The sequence below is a fragment of the Tiliqua scincoides genome, chromosome 2 (assembly GCF_035046505.1).
Source record: "Tiliqua scincoides isolate rTilSci1 chromosome 2, rTilSci1.hap2, whole genome shotgun sequence".
Classification (NCBI taxonomy): Eukaryota; Metazoa; Chordata; class Lepidosauria; order Squamata; family Scincidae; genus Tiliqua; species Tiliqua scincoides.
Window position 1 is genome coordinate 239,994,084 of NC_089822.1, and position 23,779 is coordinate 240,017,862.

General features: G+C 44.2%; 1 protein-coding gene across 1 annotated transcript in view; it reads left to right on the plus strand.

The window, feature by feature from the left end:
* The window catches only part of LRIG1 (leucine rich repeats and immunoglobulin like domains 1), a 150,733-nt gene that overhangs the window by 61,081 nt on the left and 65,873 nt on the right, over window positions 1-23,779 (plus strand). The window contains exons 2-3 of the mRNA XM_066617267.1: window positions 2,437-2,508; window positions 12,517-12,591. Of these exons, the coding sequence (XP_066473364.1) occupies window positions 2,437-2,508; window positions 12,517-12,591 (147 nt within the window). The remainder of the gene's footprint in view (window positions 1-2,436; window positions 2,509-12,516; window positions 12,592-23,779) is intronic.

Below are 23,779 nucleotides of genomic sequence, written 5' to 3' on the forward strand. Positions count from 1 at the left end.
AGTCTCGAAAGACTATGGTATCGCGCTCTGAATGGTGGTTCTGGAACAGCTTCTAGTGTGGCTGAAAAGGCCAATTCGGGAGTGACAATCCCTTCCACAATGGGAGCAAGTGCAGTCTGTCCCTGGTCTGTCTCCCTGGCTATGGGCCTTCCTTCTTTGCCTCAGACTGTTGGCCAAGTGTCTCTTCAAACTGGGAAAGGCCATGTTGCACAGCCTGCCTCCAAGCTGGCTGCTCAGAGGCCAGGGTTTCCCACTTGTTGAGGTCCACTCCTAAGGCCTTCAGATCGCTCTTGCAGATGTCCTTGTATCGCAGCTGTGGTCTACCTGTAGGGCGCTTTCCTTGCACGAGTTCTCCATAGAGGAGATACTTTGGGATCTGGCCATCATCCATTCTCATGACATGACCGAGCCAACGCAGGCGTCTCTGTTTCAGCAGTGATAGAGACCAAAAAGCACACACCAACCAACGTTTTTTGGGGCGTTTTGCCCCTTCTTCCAAAGAGTTAGGGCAAAGTACATGGTTTCCCCTCCCATTATCCTCACAACAACCCTGTGAGGTAGTTAAAACTGAAGGGATGTTCTGGCTGACCAAGTTGGTTAAGGTGATGCAATGATGCCCCTCATGCAGTCACCCCCACCCCCCTCACAGTCACCACACATAGTCACCCTCCTGTGCAGTCATCCCCCTCCTTTGCACATGTGCTGTCCTGGTTCCAGAAATGGCTGCATTTGGAACAGTATGGAGCTGAGGGTGGGTGGGAATTTTGTGGCACGTACCGTGCAGCATGGTGCTGTCACCTGTCCCCCAAGCAAAGGTGGTGGAAAACCGCCCCTTCGCCACAAGGGGGAGAACACCCCCCCCCCACACACACACACACTCTGGCCTAGCTACACAACTGTCAGGTCAAACTAAATACAATGTTGGAGATGCCTAAATGCATCTCCTGATACCTTTTTCATTTCCTAAAAGCGATTTTGGAAGCCTCTTGGTTTACAACAGGTCTGTGATGTAGGTACAGAAAGGACTTCTAACATTTTCTTTTCCCTGCACTGCAGCATCAGTCCAAATTTCCCTTCCCCCTCTCCCAATTTGCTGTTAGCTGCAGAGGGAGAGACATACAGACTCAGTTTGTGTATAGATTTACAGTGTAGTCTCTGAATGATCTATTTTTGGGATGATGTTGATCAATTTATTTATAAATTATCTGGAATCAGGGCTTTTATAGTCTGGAAAAAAGAGAACTAAGCGGGGAACATGATAGCAATTTATAAAATTCTGCATGCTTTGGAGAAAGTGGGTAGATATACTGTGTTCATTCTGTCCCTTTCTCATAATACCAGGACTTGGATTCATGCAGAGAAACTGAGGGACAGCCAGTTCAGGGCAAGTGAAAGGAGTCTAGGGCAGCATTTCTCAAGCAGTGACCAGGACCCACTAGTTGGGTTATGAGCCAATTCCAATTGGGTTGCATAGCACCTACTTCAGTTGCCACTGAAAATACAGAGCTGAAAATACAGGGTATAGAGCTACTGGGTAGCGTGGTCTCCCGGTGCGAGAGAGGCACAGGGCTTTGCCCTGGTTAGGGGAGAAGATGGAAAAGGGGGAGGACTGTGTGGTTGAAGAAGGATCCAAGTTTGAATTGAATCCAAGGATCCAATGTTTGAATCCCAATCTATGCAAAATAACAGCACGAGAATGATGTGTAATGGGACCTTTGGCTGATCGTGTCTTAGGTTTGAAGCCTACACTGATGATGTCACTTCTGGCCATGACATCACTTCCAGGTTAATGACATCACTCTTGGTAGGTCCCAACAGATGGTTATTCTAAAAAGTGGATCCCAGTGCTAAAAAGTTTGAGAATCACCGATTTATGGGATTTGCTGCCATAAGATGAGATCTATCAGCAGCTGTTGGATGGTTAAGTTAAACATCCATGTTCAGGAACTTTGTACCTTCTGAGTACAGGTTTATCCATAACAAACAGCAAGGGAAGGTTGTTGCATTCATTGTACAGTTGGAAATAGGATCCTGGACTAGCTGGAACCTTGGTCCGATCAAACAGGCTTTCTGGTGTTCTTGGTTCCTTCACAACTGCGCAATGCATTATCTTCCAGGGGAAGAGTCCCTGAAGTTCAAGCATTTGTGTCTTTCAGGAGAGAGCTCTAGAGATGTTTAAAATTTGGACTTGCTTTCGGCGTTGTGTGTTTGTGTGAACCTACTTGGAACAACAGGAATTTATTTATTACACACACACATACATACATGCAGGCCCCTCTGGTACACATGATGTATTTTTCCTTCTTTTTCTGCCCCTAGCCATTTCATAAGCACTTATTCTAAAACATGGAGAATCGCAGAATAATTAGAGCAAAAAAATTTTGCTGAGCGCAGTGACTGCGGAGTGCTGATCCCACTGTTTCTTATTTTTAACAGAAACCTGAGCCACAACAAGTTGACAGAGATTGATCCTTCTGCCTTCGCAAAGCTGCCAAACCTTGGGGAAGTGTAAGTATCTCTCCAAAGAGTTTAATCTCTTGCCTCCACCCCTCATTTCCATTTGGACCAGGATGGCGACAGGAAAATGCATACTGTGTCCCATGACAGGCTTCTATTGTATTGCTCGCTTGCATCAGCAAGTTAAATCAGAGCGATTGTTTTTCTTTCATATGGTACCTGTGTGCTGTTTTGTTTTGTTTTTTAATTAAGCAGTCAATTAGTAGAACATAACATCTCAATTAAACTGCAGTGCAGTTATTGGAAATCATTGCTGTCTGTCAGCTCCTTTGTCTCCCTCTGTCTCTGGGTTTGCATAGTCTGTATTAGCTGGAGTAGTTAAGGTAACCGCACCTGGCTGTGTGGATATGTTTTCCACTGGCAAGGAGGAATGGACTCGGCTGTGACATCTGATGCAAACCTTTCCTTAGTCTCTCAGGAAACAAAGGTGCAGTGTACTATATACAGCGCAACGATTAATTAGTTCCCCCTCCCATCTTTTATTGGGTAGCCCTGGAGGCAAAGCGCAGATGTTGGGTCTAGCAGTGTGGGGAATGATTGGGCTGACACTGGCTGTGGTTATGGAAATCAGTACAGGCATCCCCCAGTATCCACAGATCCAGTACCCGCTGTTTCAGTTTATCTGCAGATGTCAGGGATACCAGGGACCCACTCCAAACATGTTCAGAAAGTTAAAAAGAGAGCCCCCAGTAACTTACCCGAGTGTCCTACACTGCTTTCAATGCATTTGCAGGGCTCCAGGCAGTCTCTTCAGCTGCTTGAGCCTCTTCTGGGTTGCCTTTGTCTCTGCCCAGTTCTGCCCCAGGATGAACTGCAATGCATTTAATTTAATCTCAAACCAGTTCTCCATACATTTCTCTTAATACGATATCCTGTGTTGAGGTGGAATGCTGTTCTGTTAAGAATCCATCTCTTACTTTGTTCTCTCCTAGTAACTTCCCCCACACTGTAAAGTTTCATCAAACTTCCCGATGTTTATAGCAACTTGTTGAACAGTTCTTCAGTGTTTTAGAAATCTCTTTAAAAACCTCACGTCCCAAATGTTCGGACACACTCTTCTGTGACCATGAAACTAAACACAGGCTGGGGCTGTGCAATTGTAGGAGGTGATTTAGATGATTGGAGTCACTGGGATCACCAAAGGCTTCAGGTTTTAGTCCCTGCTCAAATGGAATAGTAATAATATTTGTATAGCACTTTTGAGTGTTCAGAGTGTTTCATATGTATTGTGTTGTTATAATCTTTACAATTTTCCTATAAGGTAGTGGTCTTCAATCTTTTTTGTGCCATGACCCCAATAAACAAATATGACCCCACAAAGAATGAGTCTGAGTACCCACTGTTGGTCCTGCCCCCTCCTGGGACCCCATCTGCCAACTTTCTGCCCCTGTTACACCTTCCTAGCACTGCTCACTGCGACAAAATATTATTATTAGAGAGAGCAGAAAAGGTTACCACGATGCCCCAGACTAGTGAAAGCTATTTTAGCACAACTGCTAAGAACCTGAGCATAACTGGAATGCAATTTCCTGTTACCTGAAGGGGCACACCAGATGCCTTCCCCTTTAACTTGCGGTACTCTAGTCCAGTGGTCTTCAATCTGTTTCGTTCCTGTAAGTTGCTGCGACTGTACAACTGAGGCTTTGTGACCCCATTGGGATTCCAACCCCACGATTGAAGAACACTGCTATAAGGTATCACCCCCATATTGCAGCTGGTGGGGCTGAGCTGAGAGGGAGTGGCTTGCCCAAGACGACCTGCTGAGTTTGTGACTGAGGTGAGATTTGAACTGGGAACTTCCCTATTTGTTACTTAAGCGATAGCTGTGATTCAGTCCTTTACATTCCCCCATGTAAGTCAGAGATTCTTTACCAATTGTTCTTCATGCACACGCAGGAGTGCATTTCAAGCTGTTCATGCACCTTCCCCGCCCCCAATTTTTTTCCTATTTATTTTATTTTTAGTAATATTTGCTATCATTATTTGCTGAGAATTTGAAATCCAAAACCTCATGGGAAGAAGGCTACTGTTGTTTCCCCTCAATCAGAAGGTTAATTTTTGGAGCAGTTCTTGAGCTCTTGGGAGGGAGGGAGGGTGGTATAAAAATGAGAACAAATAAAATAAAACTGGAATCATACCATGCCTTGCAACCAATCAGTTCTGAACTTTTTGTCTTGATGGCAAGTAATATTGAAAATCCAGGTACACACACACACCCAATTCTGAGCCTTTTGTCTTGACTGCAGGCAATGTTGAAAACTCAGACACACACACACACACACACACACACACACACACAGAGAGAGAGAGAGAGAGAGAGAGAGAGAGAGAGTACTGCCAACTGTTTAGAGAAGCAATTTGCAACCAGTGTGCCATGACACACTGGTATGCCACAAATGGTCTGCAGGTGTGCCTCGGGAGTTTGGGTCATTTATTAGTAAGGCCACTAGGAGATGTGAGCCCCCCACCAGCAGCGTGGTGTACCTTGTCAATTGTTAAAAACTTGGAGTGCCTTGTCAGTGTGCCACGAGACAGAAAAAGGTTGAAAATCATTGGTTTACAGATATTTTCAACAGGTATATGTAAATACAATACTGATGAAAGTCAAGGCCCAATTCCAAAATTTAAAATGGTTGTTTATTTAGTAAAAAAAGGATTTATCAAGACATAATTTTTTTTTCCTTAATTATGGGAATGAGGGATTTCATGTGGGGGGGCTGCAATCATGGGGGGCGGGCTGCGAAGAAACTGAAATGCCCTGTGCCTTCCCTAAGGTACTTGCTGTATACAAATCTACCCATTACATACACCGTCCATCCTAAAGATGGACATCCTGCTACAAGAAGTACTGTTTCTTTGGAGTGGTAAATTTTGTGGTACCGATGGCTTGTTACAAGCTTACACTACTTTCATTATTATGGTTTGTTGACTCTTATAAGAGCTGCCTCTGACTTGTGGGAAAGTGTTTGGTTTTCTTTTTGGGGGGAGTTATCTTACTATTGTAGAATCAGTGTGTGGGACATTTCAGACTGTGTTGCCTTATTGGCTGGGGCGGGTAGAGTAAGGAAGAGCTGACTAGGATGGGAAAAGCTGACTATTAAATCTCAGCTTTACCAACCCTGAAGCAACTGGCCACCAGAAAACTCCAAGCCAAACCAAAACACAAAAACCACCAACGACTTTAAAATAAGTAACAGGCTATAAAAATAGATGTGCTTTGAACGCTTTGTCTATATTCTGAAGCTTTCTGTGTGCTTGCCATAAAGACCTATAAAATAACATTTGGGTTTCTAGTTCTGTGTGTGTTGGAGGGGGGGTGGCATTATCCTGGGCTTCTAGCAAAGGGAGCAAATGTAAGTGAAACATCAGAATGGATGCAAAGTTTGAGATGCACCTATTGTGAGATGCTTATAGCATTAGAGATAAACTTCTCAGGCTGCAATCCTACGCTCACTTTCCTGGGAATAAGTCCCATTGAACACAATAGGACTTACTTCAGAATAGACCTTGTTAGGATTGTGTTCTCATGCTCTGGTTTGGTTGAGATCCATTGACAGCCCAGTCCTATCCCTTACCAGCCAATAGCATGCAGTACTGCTGACGGGAAGGGGGGGGAGGGCAATCGGACGGCCTGAGAGTGCTAAGTAAATACCTTTTTACTTGCCTCCCTGTAGGCCGCCTGGTCTTTAGTGGGTCTCCTCGGACTCACACCAGCTATTTAGCTGGTGTAAATTTGAGGAGAGTCAGGGAGGGAGGCTTGTCAGGCAGGGAAAAGTAGAAATGGATCTCAGGGTATAGTGCCACTGCTGAAGTCCTTCCCCTGGGATCAGCCCCCGAACCATCCCTGCCACCACCTTACCTCTTTGGGCTGGTATTATGTGGCCTGCCACTGGTGGGAGCTTCCCAACCGGACATGAGTCCTTCAAGCCATTTGGTGGCTAGTGGTGTAATTTTATTTTTCTTTTCTTGTATGCTGCATACCCAGGGAAGGCGTCTGAGAAAGCATAACCTTATTTGGGTGGTCCCATTTCACTACCAAACTTGACAGAGCTAAGTTTTGCCATTATTTCTCTCCCTTTATTAGAGAGGAAAGGATGAGAGATAGCGGTTTGCCTAAGACCACTCCAAAATTTCATGGTTTTGCTGAAATGTGAACTGGAGTGGTTCATAACTAGTTCATAACTCATGCTCTGAATTATTGCATTACACTGGTTGACATTAATAAGAGTAGCATGCTGGTGAAACCTCATTCTAGTTCTTAATTACCGTTGCCCACATATTCCCAGAATGACAAATTAAACATGATACAGTGACTTTGCTGAAAACAGCATCCCTATATTGAATTCTTGCCTTCTTCCCTCTAAACTTTAGGATCACCGACCTCAGAGGTTCCCAAAATGGAAGGTTGAGATGCCCCAGCCAAAGAAGCCTGGTCGCTGCCTCTTAAAGGGTGTGGCAACATCATGGCAGCAGTGACAGCACCTCCAGGATTGGGCTGCCTCTGTAAAAATATATATTTTTTTAACTTACTGGGGTAATGCCAGCCCTCTGGAGGGTGCGGAGAGCCCACAGACCCTTCTGGAGGCCTCCCTGGCCTCAAAACAGCTCCCTGAAGTGATCATGACCCACTTCCAGGTTTCATGGGCCGCAATCACTTCAGGGAACTGTTTTGAGGTGCAGGAAGGCCCACAGCGGGGTCCACAGGCTCCCTGCACCTTTCAGAGAGCTGGCGCTGCCCCCAGTAAGTTAAAAAAAAAAAGCTTTTCACAGCAGTGGCACAATCCTGGGGTTGCCGTTGTCTTGCCCTCACAGCAACTTACAGAGGTCTCAATTCTCCCCGAAAGTTGAGAACCTCTGACTTAACGCTGTGGCAGGCAGTGGTGGTGAGGAGAGGCGGTGAAACTCACCAAGTGAGGACGTCACAGTGTGGGTTATGTGATCTTGAACATTTTATAGGCAGGGATGGTTGTTGTCTCCTGCAGCATCTTTGCATAATGTGCTGTTTTGGCCCAAGGAACCCCTGTTTCTCTTTTCCAGGATGGTGTTCGGTTTTGTAGTTTGGAAAGAAAATGCCTGTTCCACAATATATTAAAATAAATATTTGATTTTTCTGGTATCATTTTTGCAAGAAATAAGTGGTAATTGAGTAAAGCGTTCTTTCCCAAACATCTCTTTTTTTATAAAAAAAAAATAAAAAAAATCTAAGTGCCTTTCAGCGAATCCTCGAGAGAACTGTGCTATTTTTAAGCCGGATCCATTTCAGCATGACATTAGCCTGGCAACTGGGCTGTAAATATTTTATACTGAGTGGCTCTCCCCCCCTCCCCTTCTTTACCACACAGAGTAGCTTGATCAAAGAGAGTTTTTCACCTGGGTTGTTGCAGCTAGTGGTCACTTTTGCATGCTTCTTTAGGAAAATCTCCAAGCCAAACGCCAAAGTAGTTTTGTTTTATTTATTTTGCGTATGGCATATAATACATGGACTTATATATCAATTAGACTAGATCAAATGTCAGTGTCCAGTTCGTCCAGCCATTCAAGGAGAGAGTTACCTTCATTGAAAAAGTCAAACCATGGGCCAGTATACGCCTGGTCAGTTTGCGACCAGACACAATGTGGTATATGGTTTGGCGGGAGAAAAATCACCAACAACCCACTTTTACCAGTACATGCCGATCTTCCTCATCTATCAATCGGTAGGCTTAAATCCAGGAAGACTTCTCTGGCACTCGCACAACATCTGCCCAACAATTTTAGCACCAATGGCCCAATGGAAGGCCAGTTTCCCCAATGCACTGTTGCAGGTTAACAGTAAAATAATAATTAAAAAAAATCAATTCGTCCTGTCTTGAGTGTCTCTGCTTTTGTGGCTGATATGGAAGATTGACAAATTCTGATAACTTAAAACATGGTAGCAGCCGGGGATGGGAAACTCAATTCAGGTGACTCAAGTTCGAGTTGTGAAAATGGGCTGAGATTGGTGCAAATGGGACTACTTCAGAGAAGAGCTGCTTGGGTCATCCTGGCAAACCTCACAGCTGCTGCACCTGACCCTCCCCTTGCTGCTTTGGGAAATTTGGGAAATTGGGACCCAATTTCAGTAGGATTGGGTTGCCCATCTTATGCCTATATATTTTTTTCAGACAGTTTTTGAAAAGTAGTTGCACAGTTCAGGCCTCCCAGCTGCTCCCAGCCAACTTGATGTTGCTCCCAACATGATATTTTCCAGATATGTGGTGGTTCCTGGGGCAATATTCCTGGACCAAAGTATTTTGTACCAATTAGTCATAGGTGCAAGTCTGTGACGATCCCTTAAGCTCTAAGCAGAATTTCAGAATACTGAGATTCACTGGGATCGCCAAGATTTGTGTGTCTTCGTACTTTGGCTTTTCATATGTCATTTCAAGAATCCTTCTGTTGTTTCTGGAAAATGTTACTGGAATGAAGAATTATCTTGTATGTGATTCCTGCAGACAGCTGTTTATACTAGTTTGATGCTTATAACTGTGTTCCAAAGTGATACTAGAGAAGTATAAATTATAAACTATTGCTTATGGTTTCTTAACCTCTTTTTTTAAAAAAGAAATTAAATTCAATAGCATGTCTGGACTCAAGAGGCATTTGCTTTAATTTTAAGAAAGTCAGGGGAAAATAAACTGAATGCCCCTATTTATATAATGCCCCAATTTTCTCTCCCACCTCTCTCCCCTGGGCATTTTGGAATATCATGATCTATACATTTAAAGAAACAAATATTTAAGTGTTGACTCTCTGCAAACATAAAGGGCAGGCAAATGAGGTCCAGTTATACATTTCCGTACTGGAATTAAAATCTCTCTCCTATTTTCATGCAGGAAGTCACCCTCTTCTCTCTAATTGCGGGTGTGAGGGTGACAGGCGGGCTAGAAGGTCAGGAAATTAGGCCCTCTTCAAACCACCGGATGATCGACTCTTATTATGGTAATTAATTGCCTAATTCAACATTCGAACAAAGGCTCTTCATATCCAGAAGAGAGCTTGTTATGCGACCCAGATCTGCTTTCACTGCTCAGTGAGTGAATTCAAACATTGGGCCACCGAAGGGGGCTGGCTCCTGTATCTGAGAGCCCGGCAATGAAGTCAGAAAGAATAGAAAGTAGTAAAACTCCTTGCTTGTAAAGGATTGCAGATTTAAACGTCTAAATATCTTTGCTGGGCATTTCTTTCAAGTAATCCTACTTTGGCTCTCTTTTGAGTCAGAGGTCTTAAAAAGTTTCCAGAGTATAATTTCTTAATGGAAATTAAATATCCGAAGTCGCTTTCCTCCTTTTACCTAAAGGCATGGAATATTTGACGCTCCGTTTCAGCCTGCATTTCCCAGGAGTGACGTTCCCAGTGACTTTTCCAGGGCAGTAAAAACCAAGGAGCTATGTATGAGCTTTGCTGTGGAGTCCTGCCTCAAAGTTGACTTCTTTTCAGACTTGCCAGGACAGTTGCTCTCTTGTGCACAGTTGTTGAGAGACAGTTGCTCTCTCATAGGCATGAGGTTGACAGCATAATCCTTAGCATGTCTATTCAGAAGTAAGTTTGATTGAGTTCAATGGAACTTACTCCCAGGTAAGTGTGTATAGGATTGCAGCCCAAGAACTCCAGAAAAGAAGTTCCTTGCCATACTGTCCTGTGGAAGGGTGGCAGTATGGCCAGAACTGCAGTAAGACAACATTGTGGAGCTGGTCAGGCGCAGAATCGAAGTACTCTCTCTTAACTGAGTGGACACAAGAGATGATAGAATAGAAGCAATATTTCAGGGTATGAGTGGGTGGCCTTGCATGCTGAAGGCCCCTAATTCAGACTTAGGCATCCCAAGTAGGGCTGACAAGGACTCCTGAAGAGCTACTGCTACTGACTAGATCAGAATTTTTCAGCCACTGTGCCACAGCACATTCGTGTGCCTTGAGTGGTCCGCAGGTGTGTGCCATGAGAATTTGGGGGAGGGTTAGGTGCACCATTGGGGGATGTGAGCCTCCTGCTGGCAGTATGGTGTGCCTTATCAGTTGACAAAAATCTGATGTGTGCTCTGACAATGTAGTACTTTGTCGGTGTACTGTGAGATGAAAAAGGTTGAAAAACTTTCAACACTGAACTAAGATAGGCAAGTGGTCTCACCTGGTGTGAAACCTCCTCGTATTTAGTTGTGTTTGTAGAATATTGTACAAGAAAATAAAAAGAAATACTCTTCAAGAGGGAATTGTATGTGTGTATATATTATGATGAATACTTAGATATTTATTTTACATAATATATCCCTGCTTTTGGAGGGTGCTGTAGATCATTGATAGAGAACTCACCTTGCATGCAAGGGGTCTCAGGTTCTGTCCTTGGCTTCTCCAGTACCAATACCAGGAAGAGATCCTCTTCCTGAGACCTTGGGGAACCACAGTCAACCAGATTACACTAGATTAGATGGGCCAACGATCTGACTCAGCTTCATATCATTGTGGGACAGAGCAAGGAGTAACTTTTCACACAATCTCTGTCCCTGACCACCATATAACAGTTTCGTTTACCCTTGTTGTCTTCCGAGATTTTGCCATCTACCAGCTCACGCATCTTCAAGCCAAGTTTCTCAGCCATTAGGCTGCTAACAAAGGCACAACCAGTCAAAGTTCCAGTTATTGATTTAAGACAAGTTCTGTTCCAGGAATGTCAAACATAAGGCCTGTGGGCCCAGTGTGGCCCCTAGAAGCAATTTATCTGGTCCCTGTTATAACTGGGTTCTCAGAGCGTGATAACTGAGTTCTTGAAAATATGAACAAGAATTGCACGTTTTCTCTTCTGTCATCTGTAGCTAATGAGTTTCTGTGTGAAAACAAGGTGCTTGTTTCTGGTCATCATCTGGTTAATGATGTCACTTTCTGTTTCATGATGTCACTTCTGGCCCTCAGCAGGCACCATGAATGCTAATTTCAGCACTCTGTATGAAACACTGACGTAGCTAGGGGGGGCGGCACACTAAGTTTTGCAGGGAGCCTCTCTGCAGTGTGCAAGCGGCTCCTCCCCTCCCCTTTGGAGCCATGTGGGCGGGGGGGGGGAAACAGAGGCGAATGGCTCCCAAGGGGAGGGGGAGGAGCCGCTTGCACACTGCAGGGAGGTTCCCTGCAAAACGTAGTGCACCCCCCCAGCTATGCCAGTGGTATGAAACAAGTTTGATACCCCTATTCTCTCTGACAAACAAATGGGACTTAAAATGCTTCAGTTTGGCTGCATTGTGCCTGTTAGTTAAATTCTGGACAAGTTAATCATGTGCTTGAATCATGTCATTGAACTGCAGGAGGCTTTCAAAATGAGGCTGGGATATAATCCACCCAAAGTCAAGCACTTTAAACATGAAAGCTCTGACTCTCAGGGCATTGATGGTTCCTTTTTTATGTGGCATAGTTACAGAAACACTGAACCCACACGGCCCTGTGTCTATGGGACTGTTTCCCAACTAGTAAAGGTGTAAGACTCTTGCAGGCACCGCAGTGGTTATCTCACGTGTTCATGCCAGGTCTTGGCTTTGTGTCCAGCCTGCCAGGAGGAAACTGCCCCAGTGAGATGCCAATGGTGTTGCAACATGGGTAAAAAAAAAAGAGAAAGGGCTGCTCATGAGACTGGTTTGGGAGCTGCACTCCCCGGGAGCTGCATGCGTCTCGTGATCTGCAGTGTTAGCAAGAACTAAAGTAGGCATGGAATGTGCAGCTGGGTTTCTGTTACAAGTGTTCTTGGCAGCGCCTTGGCTGGAAAGTCACAAAGATACAGGAAACCCTGAACCGAGATATTTCTTCGCATAATCAGACCCGCTAGGTAACAACTGTAACTGTAACGTCGTAAACAGCGATGACAGACAGATAGTGAGCTTCATCCCCCATACAAAACAACTGCTTGTGACTTGCCAAATTGGTGTGCTTCATTTTTCATGTGGTTTCTTTTTAAATGATTCATTTTTTTAATTATTTTTTTTGGTTTGTCTTCTCCCAGGCGACTGAACAACAATGAACTGACAGCCATTCCATCCCTGGGAGCAGCTTCCGCCCACATAACCTCGCTGCACCTGTAAGTTTCCATTTCCAAATGCCCGTTGGTCTGTTTTTATTTTCAGGAATCTTTGCAGGGTATATGCACGTTTCTTTGGTGGTTCTATGCGAGCTGATCCCATGTGCAAGCTGAAATATTCCAGGGTCAGAATCTGACAATAAGTTTGTGCCTTTCCCTTCAGAGCAGTAGTGGGGTGTGTGTGTGTGTGTGTGTGCCTCAATGCACTCTGTAAGCAGCGCCTCCTACTTGCCATCAGAACCATTCCAGGCAGTGACGGCAATATGCAGGAGATGCCATTTGGTTCAATGAGCACCTGTTCGTTGCCATTGCTTCCTGGAACGGCTCCAACAGTGAGCGGGAGGGGCTGTTAACTTGGTGCATACTGGCACCTGCAATACTTACTGTTTTGTCCGCCTCTAGCTACGGTACTGCTTCAGAGCCTTTTATCACCTTCAGCACACATTACGGACTAGGATAAGCAATGGTCACTGCTTGTAAAAAAAAGAGGAACAGTGAAAGTTGCCAGTGATAGAAGAGTCCCAGAATTCAAGACCTGAATTTGAGTGGGATGTCATGTGTTGGGGAGGTGTCTGTGATGAATTTGGGCCTGACTTGTTTGTGGGAAGTGTACAATGTCTTGGCTTATCCTAAGTGCCAAATGTTTATTCGGAAGACCAAGAAGTATCGTGGGAGTCTGGTCTGTGGGAAGAGACACTAATTACAGAGTCTAACTGTGCCAGATGCCTCTCATCGGCCCCTCCCTTGAGTTAGCAGCCAAAGTCGGTCGATACTAAAGATTGGAATGGTTCAGGCTGCTTCTGTGCCAGAGAAAGGGGGACAACATTAGCCAGGTGCTCCTTCTTGGCCGGCTTGGGCCACTTCAGCTAATACAAAGGGGAGGCAGGATTCATTGTCTGCCAGTGAATCAATCTAGAACCAATGGACCACCATGCTCCCCTTGTGCTCCCACTGACCCTGTAGATCTCTTGCTATCAGATTTTTGTGCCCCAGCACCGAGCCCTTCCATATGGAGACAACTGCTCAGAGAAATTCAAGAAGGCTTGGAGAGCTGTGCCTGTGAATAGTTCAGGCCCCAGCTGTTCACTCGTAATGTCGGAGGCCAGCATTTAACTTCCAAGAAGGGGTTGGCTCAGAGGACCTTGACTCAAACATTGGTCAGCAGAATAGCTCCTTCAATGTGCAGTGAGTTATCTGGGCAGGAGGTCTGGTCTAGAGGGTAGAGCCTCCATTTGCCTGAAGATAACATCCACAAGGTCGCCAGTTCGAGGCCACCGGCACTGTGTGACCTTGAAGCAGCTGACAAGCTGAAGCCGAGCTATTCCATCTGCTCTGAGCGTGGGAGGATGGAGGCCAAAATGTGAAACCAGATCAGATAGAAACACCTGAATGTTGTGGTTCTTGAAAGAAAGAACCTTCTTTCATTTATAAAAATGCCTATGGGGATTTACATAAGCCTGCCTATGTAAACCGCCTTGAATAAAGTCTTGAATAAAGACCAAGATATTATTATTATTATTATTATTATTATTATTATTATTATTATTATTATTATTATTATTACTACTTGCATTTGAGTAAAGCAAGGAGGGAGCTGCCTTCTTCCTTACCAATTCTGATTTTGTCCACTATATTTTTGTCCTACTCTCCCCTTAAGAAGCCCCAGATGACATACATTGGTCTCCTCCCATTTTTTGTTAAAATTAAAAATCAACTCTGTAAGATATGTTAACAGGTCCAAGGTCAGTCAGTGAGCTTCATGGGTAAGCAGAGATTTGAACCTGTCTCCTTGGTCCAACCTGTCTCTCCTAGTCCAGCCTGTCTAGTCTAGTCTGTCCCTGCACCACCCTTTCCAAGTGGATGGATCTGAAGATAAGAATAATGTCAACATTCATTCATTCAAAATGTTTAACCTGATTGACAGACACCATCAGTCTTCAAGTTGTGGTCCCACATCAGAGGGCAAGGCAGTATTCTGCTTGAAGACTAATGTGTAGCTGATGAGGATGATGAAGACTCTAGACCAGTGGTTCCCAAACTTTTTAGAGGCCTTAAAGGCTGCTGCCTGCCTTATAAATACCAAGCAGTGTTGCCATTAATGGTGATTGAGCAGCAGTGCTCCCCCTCCTTGATGCGCATAGTCTAATCTGCCCTGTCAGTTTCATGACCCTCCAAATTGGGTTACGACCCACTGGTGGGTCCCAGATCCACAGTTTGGGAACTATCGCTCTAGACTGGGGTGTCCAAACTTTTTGGCAGGAGGACCACATGATCTTTCTGACATTATGTCGGGGACTGGGGAAAAAATTAATTTCTTTTTTGGTTTGAATAAATTTGAATAAATTTACATAAATGAATATAGTATAGCTGGAACTTATATGAATGAATGAAGGTCTTGCAATAGCTCAAGGCCTGTAAAATGCCTTGCACAAGGCAAGGTTGGCCTTTCCACTGCCATTGCTACTTCACAGACTTGAAACAGCAAGCAGTGGAGGGAGCCCTCTACCAGCAGCTCAGGCAATTGAGGAGTTGTGCTGAGAGCAGTTGTGTCCGGCCAGCAAGGGCTCCAGCAAGTCTTCAAAGGGCCAGAGGCTCATTGGGGATTGGGAGTTCCCTGTGGGCTGGACTGGGGATCCCTGAGGGCCGCAAATGGCCCCCGGGCCAGAGTTTAGGCACCCCTGCACTAGACATTAAATTAGCTGTGTGATGCCTGGCAAAAGAAGACTCTGTCTTTAAGATTTTGGACATGTCACGTTAGGTTGGATTGTCCATATTGCACAGGTTGCTGTGTGTAGCAGAGCATGTATGAACACAGCCTTGTTGCATTCTGCTCTGAGAAGAACTGAGAATTTTCAAACTTCTTATGCCACCTGCATGAGTAATCACCCAACATCAAAATCCCCAGTTGTGGAGATAGCTGGGGGAAAGAAAAGAGTCCTTTCGCTTTCCTTCTGACAAGGATAGAAGAAAACTGGAAGTTATGGGCATACAATCTGTTCTAAAAATGAGCATGTCTAACTATTGGTCTATAGTAGCAATTGCTGTTTTTTTTCTGTTGGGGGAAAATGTTGTTGTTTTCAATGGTCTCCTCAGAGAGAAAATGTAGTTCATGATGTTTCAGCTGGAGCATTAAAGCAGGCAAAGAACTGAACATGTTGAAATGCACCATGGACTCTACGGCACAGTTCATGTCATGTGGGCTGAAGGCCATGTACATGGTTTTGCATTGGCTAATCTTTTCCTGTGAAAATTACAAGTGAGGATCTATGTTTAATCAGGAAGCACCTTTTCCACTTCGACTACTTGACCTGCATTAAGCCAGATTTGGCAAAACCTGAACTCTCCGGAGGGTGGTCTGAGGGCTGGGGAGGCCATGCGCCTCTGGGACTCTGGGACGCCTTAGAACAGGGCTGTCCAAACTTTTTGGCAGGAGGGCCACATCATCTCTCTGACACTGTAGCAGGGGCTGGGAATAAAATTTGAATAAATTTACATAAATGAATATATTAGAGATGGAACTTATATGAATGAATGAAGGTCTTGCAATAGCTCAAGGCCTCTAAAAGACCTTGCACAAAGCAAGGCAGGTGTTTCCTTCGCTGTTGCTACTGCATCACAGACATCAAATAGCAAGCAGCCCTTGTTGCACAGCTCACATGAGAGGTCGAACAGTCTCCCTCTCACTGATAGCAGTTGTGTCGGGCCAGAATGGGCTCCAGCAAATCTCCAGAGGGCCAGAGGCTCATTGGAGACTGGAGGCTCCCCGCGGGCCGGATTGGGAGTCCCTGAGGGCCGCAAGTGGCCCCCGGGCCAGGGTTTGGGCACCCCTGCCTTAGAAGGTCACTTCCGGTTTTGCCTCAAAACCAGAAGTGACATTTGAAGGCCTTTTAACATCTTTGGAGGGCCAAGGAGGGCTTCTCCAGTCATCTGAAGGCCTTGTAAGGCCGTCAAGCATCACTGTTGACACAAAATCTTTAACTGTGTATAACAAAGCACTATTACTGGTTTTTTGTGATATCTGCATGTTGGCCAAAGAGAACAAAGTTGAAACGTTTGAATGGATGTAAAGTTTCAGGCTAGACCAAATTGTTGTCAATTTAATTCTATAAAGTTTGTCACTTTGTAAGAGTAAAACTATAGAAAAGTATTCCCTGTCACTTGATGGATCTTCCTTGGACTAGGTGAGAGATCTGTTTCTGTTAAGTGTATGTGGATCAGCAGAATTAACTGTTGCGAGATCCACTGCCATAGGGCCTCAGTAGGATTGGGCTGTAGGATTTTGCGAAACTGAGCGCTCGATCCTATCCAGTTTTCCAGCACTGTTGCAGCCATGCTAATGGGACATGCGTGGCATCCTGTGGTGGAGGAACAGTCATGGTGGCCTTCTCAAAGTAAGGGTAAAGGGAAGAGTTTCTGATCTCCAGTTTTGGAGTTCTTTGTCTGCACTGTCTGAGGAATTAGAAGAGTAAGGGAATGTTTGTTCCCTTACCTTGGGATTGCATTATGGCTGCATCAGTGCTAGAAAGTTGACCAGGATTGGACCCTAAATCAATAGGTAAGTATAAGCAACCACTATTATTAAAAGGGAAAAGCTCTCAGAATGCACTTGTTAGCATTGTTGCTTTGCTATCTGCTTTCAAATTCGTGGTGGTTGGCAACCTTCAGTCTCGAAAGACTATGGTATAAGCCTACAGCACCCGGTATTCCCAGGCGGTCTCCCATCCAAGAACTAACCAGGCCTGACCCTGCTTAGCTTCCGAGATCAGACGACATCAGGCATGTGCAGGGTAACAAATTAGTCATCATGATAAATCTTTTCATCTTGGTAGACCGTTCCAGTCCTGGGTGGCCTACCTTATGGTTTCCTATAAGACATGAAGAGTTGTGCGCTCTGAGCTGTTTGAGGTGACCTTGAGATATATTTACGCACACACTTTCACTCTGTCTTTAAATTATGTTTTCATGGAGCATATAAGAAAACGAGACAAATTGGCTGCTTTCCTACTTTTCCATTAAATCTATGCTAAGTTATGAAAAGCTGTGGAGCTCCTTCACTCAGGTCAAAATTGGCAGCTGTGACCACTTCTCTCTTTCGCCTGGCAAGAAATTAGTTCATATTTCAAAGAAAACAAAAGTCAGATCTGGATATGTAAAGATCTGTTATTTTTAGCATTTTTCACTTGTTCTCCCCCACATACTGCCTCCAAAGGGGCAACGGTCCTGTCTTCTTGTCTATGCTACAGCCTGGGACTGTACGAAGTCAGTTGAAAAAAATCATACGAAGCCAGTTGAAAAAAATCAACTATCCTACTTGCATTTGTGCGTGCTTTCCCTCACACCACTTATGGGGTTGACCAGTATACCAATACTGGCATTATGGTTGCTGGGACAGTGCTTACGTCTAATGTTCTTACTTGTGAAGAGCATGTTTTCCATCCTGATGGACAAGCAACCAGAGCAGGGCATGGTGCTGATACTTCCTGCTTCCCTGTCCCCCCACCCTGTGGAGGTTCACAGTTTTAGCATCGTCAAAGTGGATCATGTAACCATCTCCCCCTCCCCCATTGTGCATGTAGAGTGTCAGGGCTTCAACTGGAAACCTTAGTGTGTCTTGGCTCTCACTCTGTGCATTTTACTGTAGAGCTGCAGAAATTGACTATTACACTGCAGTCTGTATTGCTGGTTGGCAACCTTCAGTCTTGAAAGACTATGGTATAAGCCTACAGCACCTGGTATTCTCAAGTGGTCTCCCATCCAAATACTAACCAGGCCTGACGCTGCTTAGCTTCCAAGATCAGACAAGATCAGGGATGTGCAGGGTAACAGTTGCTGTACTGCTGCTCATAAAAGGAAAGTGGTAAATTGCACGCCTGTACTGGCTGGGGAATGTTTAGCAACCTTTTTGATGTGCTTTTCATCATTGCGCTTGCTGGTTCTGATAGCAAAGGGTGTCTTATATAAAACAAAACTGGATCACATGCCAGCTTTACTTTTTTCTCCCACTGCTGTCCCAAATAGGAGCTTAATTCTGGCCTGTGTGTTTTGGGGGCTGATTTTGATTATTCTGTCACTCATCTTGTACGTTGCAATCTTTCATTTCAAAACTGCTGCTGAATTTCACGTGCTGCAGACACAGCACGCGCAGTCGACCCTCACTGCCACAATATATTGTTAGCTGAGACTAAGCCTGAAGTATATTTCAGTTTAATTATTCACCGGGGAGCACATTTTATTTTTCTTCTTTGTAAATACAGCCAAAGCTGTCCATCTCCAACACCTGCAAACATAAGGGGATTGGGGAGGGTTTTAACGGAGCAGAAGAAAGCAATTTGTAGATGAGTTAAGCAAAGATGGATGTGCAGAGATATTTAAATGCTAATAACTGTTAAGACAAACCGGTGACTGTTCTGCACCAGGATACTCAAAGTTTAGGGACCATATTCTGGTATTCATCCATCGTAATCCTAAAGTTACACCAGGAGAAACATTTTTCTCATCATTCTCACGGTAATTTGTTTAACCATAGACTTGTAGAATAGAGCCTGTGGGAATTATTTACAGCTATTGTCAGAGGATACGTAGCTGTAGAATTCCCTCTGCTGCTTTTGCTTTGTCGTCATCCAGGGTCTTCACTCCCTCGGCTTTTTTAGTAAGAGGCCCCATGGGCTCTGCGGTCCCAACCCTCTTGGCAGTCATGACGCAATATCACCTCTGAAAAAGGCCAGATAATTTTAAAATGAGGATGCTAGAGCCCATCAACCGAAGGGCAGTGGAGCCCCATTGTGAGCTTCTGGTGTTCCCAGTATATGTCAAGATGGTGACTGCTGATTGCTTATCGGTCCCCTCAGTTTTAAGCCTTTCTAGCATATTGGAACCTTTTGATATGATGACAGCTCCATCCAAACAATGTTGTGTTTAATATTTTGGCATTTTGCCGCACTAGCGATAGAAATGGGAGCAGTGGCCGACACAGAGTTAGACCAGTCATTCCCAAACTGTGAGCTGTGGCTCCCTGGAAAGCTGCAGAAACCAGCCAGGGGAGCAGCGGAATCCTTGCATTAAAAACTGTCACCCCATACACTGTTTAGAATTGTGGCCGTAATGGGAAACCACAGTTAGTGACCCAGTAGGTCAAGGGAGCTGTCGGTTGAAGAACTTTGGGAACCGCTGAGTGAGAGTAAGATGTCCTTCACAATAGTAGATGTGATTGTACACTCCATAGCACAAGCGCTAGTAGAACACAATCATTTGTATTCCAGGATGGATGAGAGGTAGCAGTTCAAACAGTTCTGTGTTGCACTAGTCTGTAGTCAAAGCACTTCTGTGCTTTGTCAGTTTTTCTCCTTTTGGCTTTAGCATCCTGGCTGATCCACCATGATTGGAACCAGTTTTTCTCTACAACTTTAAAAGATATGCAAGCTGTTGAGGTTCATCTGACATTTTACTGGTCTTCCTCATCCTAATTGTGTTGTTCCATTCATTCTTGTGCTTTTTAAAGTCAGGCTATCTATCAGTGCATTTATTCGATGACCTAATGAAGTAAAATTGTGAAGTTGGCTAAATCAACTATTTGTTGGTTTTTAAAAATGTGCAGACTTTCAAATTTCAAAGTTTCTTGGTCAGGGCTGGATTTTCAGAGCAGAAAATTTAGAAAGATTTGGTAATTGCTGATGATGGTTATCTATTTTGATGTTCCTTCTGTGTGGGTAGGGATGGGAAGAATGGAAACAAGAGCATACAGTGTTAATCAAACCACTGTTTTCATTTCATTGGGGTCTTCAGAAATCATGTAAGAAATTAAAATGTTGGTGGGGGACGGAGAGATCATTCAGTGGGCCTTACTTAACTCATTCATATCTGTTTACTAGGTTTTGGGGCTTATTTATGCTCTTTGTGGCTGGTTTAGTTATGTACAGATGTGCTTGCAATGGCAAACATGAAGTGAACCCCCATGTTAGTAGCAGGTGGTGGCGACCATGCACCAGAGTGCTATGGTCAACTGTGACTTCATAGTACATGTCCACATTTCCCTTTTACACTTTGTGGTATTTCCTTGGGGGCCCAGACAGATTGGCTTGGGTTTCAGTGCTTTTGCAGTGGGGTAAGGATGAAGAAGTGAGCTAGTTGCAATAACCTCAGATATTTTTTTACTCCAATCTACAAACACAAAGGGGATTGTGACCCAGAGCACACAGCAGCCTGCTGATTGAAATCTACTTTTGAGCCCTCTCGGCTTTATGATCTTGCTAACAATAAGCTATGAGGATGAAAAAGTCACAAGTAGGCTGAAGATGGTGGGCTTGGGATGTTGCACTTGGTTGTTTTTTTTAACCAAAAGAGTGGAAAATAGGATTAACCAATTCATAAAGGACACAGCAGTGTTCTACAGTGAATTTAATGCCAAAATGAGAGCGATAGGCCTACTCACCCACCAAACGGATGACAAATCGCTCTTGTAAAATATTGGTTAATTTTGCAAACTTGTTAGTGTAGGGATGAATTCACATTCATCGGTAATTGAACAGAGAAGTCTGCCCATGGAAGATAAACTGTTCTGCCATAGGTATTCCAAAAGACATCAGTCTGGCATTTCCTCCTGTGCTAGGAGTGACTAACCTGCTGCACGCCGTGTGCCATTTTTTATGTACAAAATTTTGAATGTGCCACTCCACTTACTTTCAGACCAGCTTGGGTGGTTTCTCTGGACCACATGATCTATCAAGCCTCTGTTTGGCTGTCTTCACCCTGCTCCAGGTCTTGTTGCTCCCTTTCTGGGCTTTGCATTTGGAGAAGTGCTGTGTGCTCACAGCACAGAAGTAATGTGGAGCCCTGCGTCAGCCAGCGTGGCTGTGACAGGTGACGTTGCATGTGTCACTTAGGAAGTGTCTGTGTGCCACACTAATGGCATTTGTGTTGTGGGTTGGCCACCTCTGTCCTATGCTAACGTTGTTTTTTTTTTGTTTTTTTAAATAGAGCTTTTGGGCTACCTCCAGGAGTGGCTATAATTTGAGTGAGGGTAAAAAGGGAAAACTCCTGGGGGGGAATAATTTAGAGAAGAGGCTCAAATATGATAATAGGGTGAGAAGGGAACCCCTGGGAGGAAAAGCTGAAGGAATCCTGTTGTGTTTAGCATAGGGAAAAAGATTATTCTAATATTAACTGGTTCCATAAGCAAAGAACCAAGGACAAACTTAGAGAGGTCTACATCAAAGTGCGTCAGCTGTGGAAGTTCCACTTCTGAGTGAGACTTCACACATTGTAGGTTCTGCCCCCACTGAGTTAATCACATTTTTCTTTTCGTGAGAGAGATTTTAAAGTGCGCCTGAGCTCCATTTCAATCTGTGGGATTGAAATATGCTTATCTTTAGCTGGCTTTGTGTGTTACATTCTTGGGATGTATAGCTAAGATGTTCCAAATCCTCTTCTAAAAGTGCATCCAACATGTTTGCAAATGCCAATGTCATATAGGCGTGTTTGTCAGGTAGCTCTAATGAGCTGCAGTTTCCTCTTGGCTGTGAACAGAAAAGCTTGGTTTTGACTTTCCATATTGTGTGTAGTGGCCCTGATTCAGGCCTCTTCTCTCCCAAAGTTCAAGATCAGCTTCATTAAACAGCCAGATGTGTTTGGTGTGATTCTGATGCCATTTGTGGAAAACATATAGAATTATTTCTGCTGGGTTTCTTTTCCTTTCACCACTTAATAATAGTTTTCTGAATGATAAAGGTAGATATACCTACCAAAATGAGAAGAAGTGTTGGTTGTTCCTCTTTGGATTCAAAAGATATCTTGTGTGGTCTATTCTAAAGTATTGTCTGGTAATTCATGGGTATACAACTTGCATTGTGGCAGATCATTGTCACGTTACTGTTTGTATCTTTCAGAGCCAGGATGGTATAATAGTTCGGGAGGTGGACTTAGACCTGGATGATCCAGGTTCAAATCCCCCCTCAGCCATGAAGCTTGGTGACCTTGGGCCAGTCACTTTCTCTCAACCTCACCTACCTCACAGGGTTGTTGTGAGGACAAAAGGAGGGGAGCAGCTGTGTACACTGTCCTGAGCTCTTTGGAGAAAGGGCAGTATAAAAATGTGAATAAATATACATAAAATGACATATGAGGCATACAAAAAACAGATCATGTAGTTGACATCACAGGGCAGAAGGATATTTGGTATCTGTTACTGTCCATTACTGTCCATTACGGTCCATTACTGTCGGAGAGGCTGTATTTGGGTGTCCAAATGAGACTTTTACATCTGGTAGTAACAGCAAGCAGGAAGGCAGAGCAATCTGTCTCTTCCATGCCCCAAATTGCCTCAAGTGATGAGATGTTAAACTGAGGACTCAGCACCAAGACCCTCCATCAATTAGGCATAGCAAGGCTGAATTTTTGCCTTGACTTGAAGCCAGAGCAATGTGTTTTGCCATTTCTGCTCATTCTCTCCTACCTTTGCAGAGCTGGAATGTCACCTTCAAAGGATAGACAGCTTTATGAGAGAATTAATATACATTCCATTGTTTTGCTTGGACCCTGCCAGTCCTGTAATCCGAGAACCAGCAAGAACCACCCAGCTCTGACCATGAGAAAATCTAATACACAACCATACCAGCCATGTAGGAAGAACCCAGCCTGAAATTTTAAAATGAAGAGGGAGAGAATGTGGAAAATTAAGTTACCTACTTTTTATGTTGCGCTTCACAAAAATGAGTTCCTTATTGTAAGACCTACTAGCCGTCCAGAAATGTGGAAATACTGCATAATGGCTAGTTCACACCTGCATACTACCACTAGATGCTGCAAACAATAAGTGATGAACCTGCATGTATGAACCAGCCCATGATTACTGTAGAATTGAGTGAAGACTTACAGATGCTTAGAGGTTCCCTGAGAGACAACATAAAAAATATAATGGAGATGCAAGTGCTGAGTGAAACATGCATGTGTGAATTCACCCAGTGTGGTACTGGGTTTTTGGTATCTATTTCTGGATCATCACAGCTGAGATGTTTTAATTGAAGAGTAGGGAAAGCATGTTATTGTCAAGGTTGTGCAGGAGAACTGTGGAGACATTGATTCATAGTTCACAAACATCATTGAGTTGCTTTGTAAGACTTCTTGAATGAAAGTGGGTCTGCCATCCCTCTGAAACTCAATCTCCCCAACATGTTAATTTTCTTCTAGTAGCCTG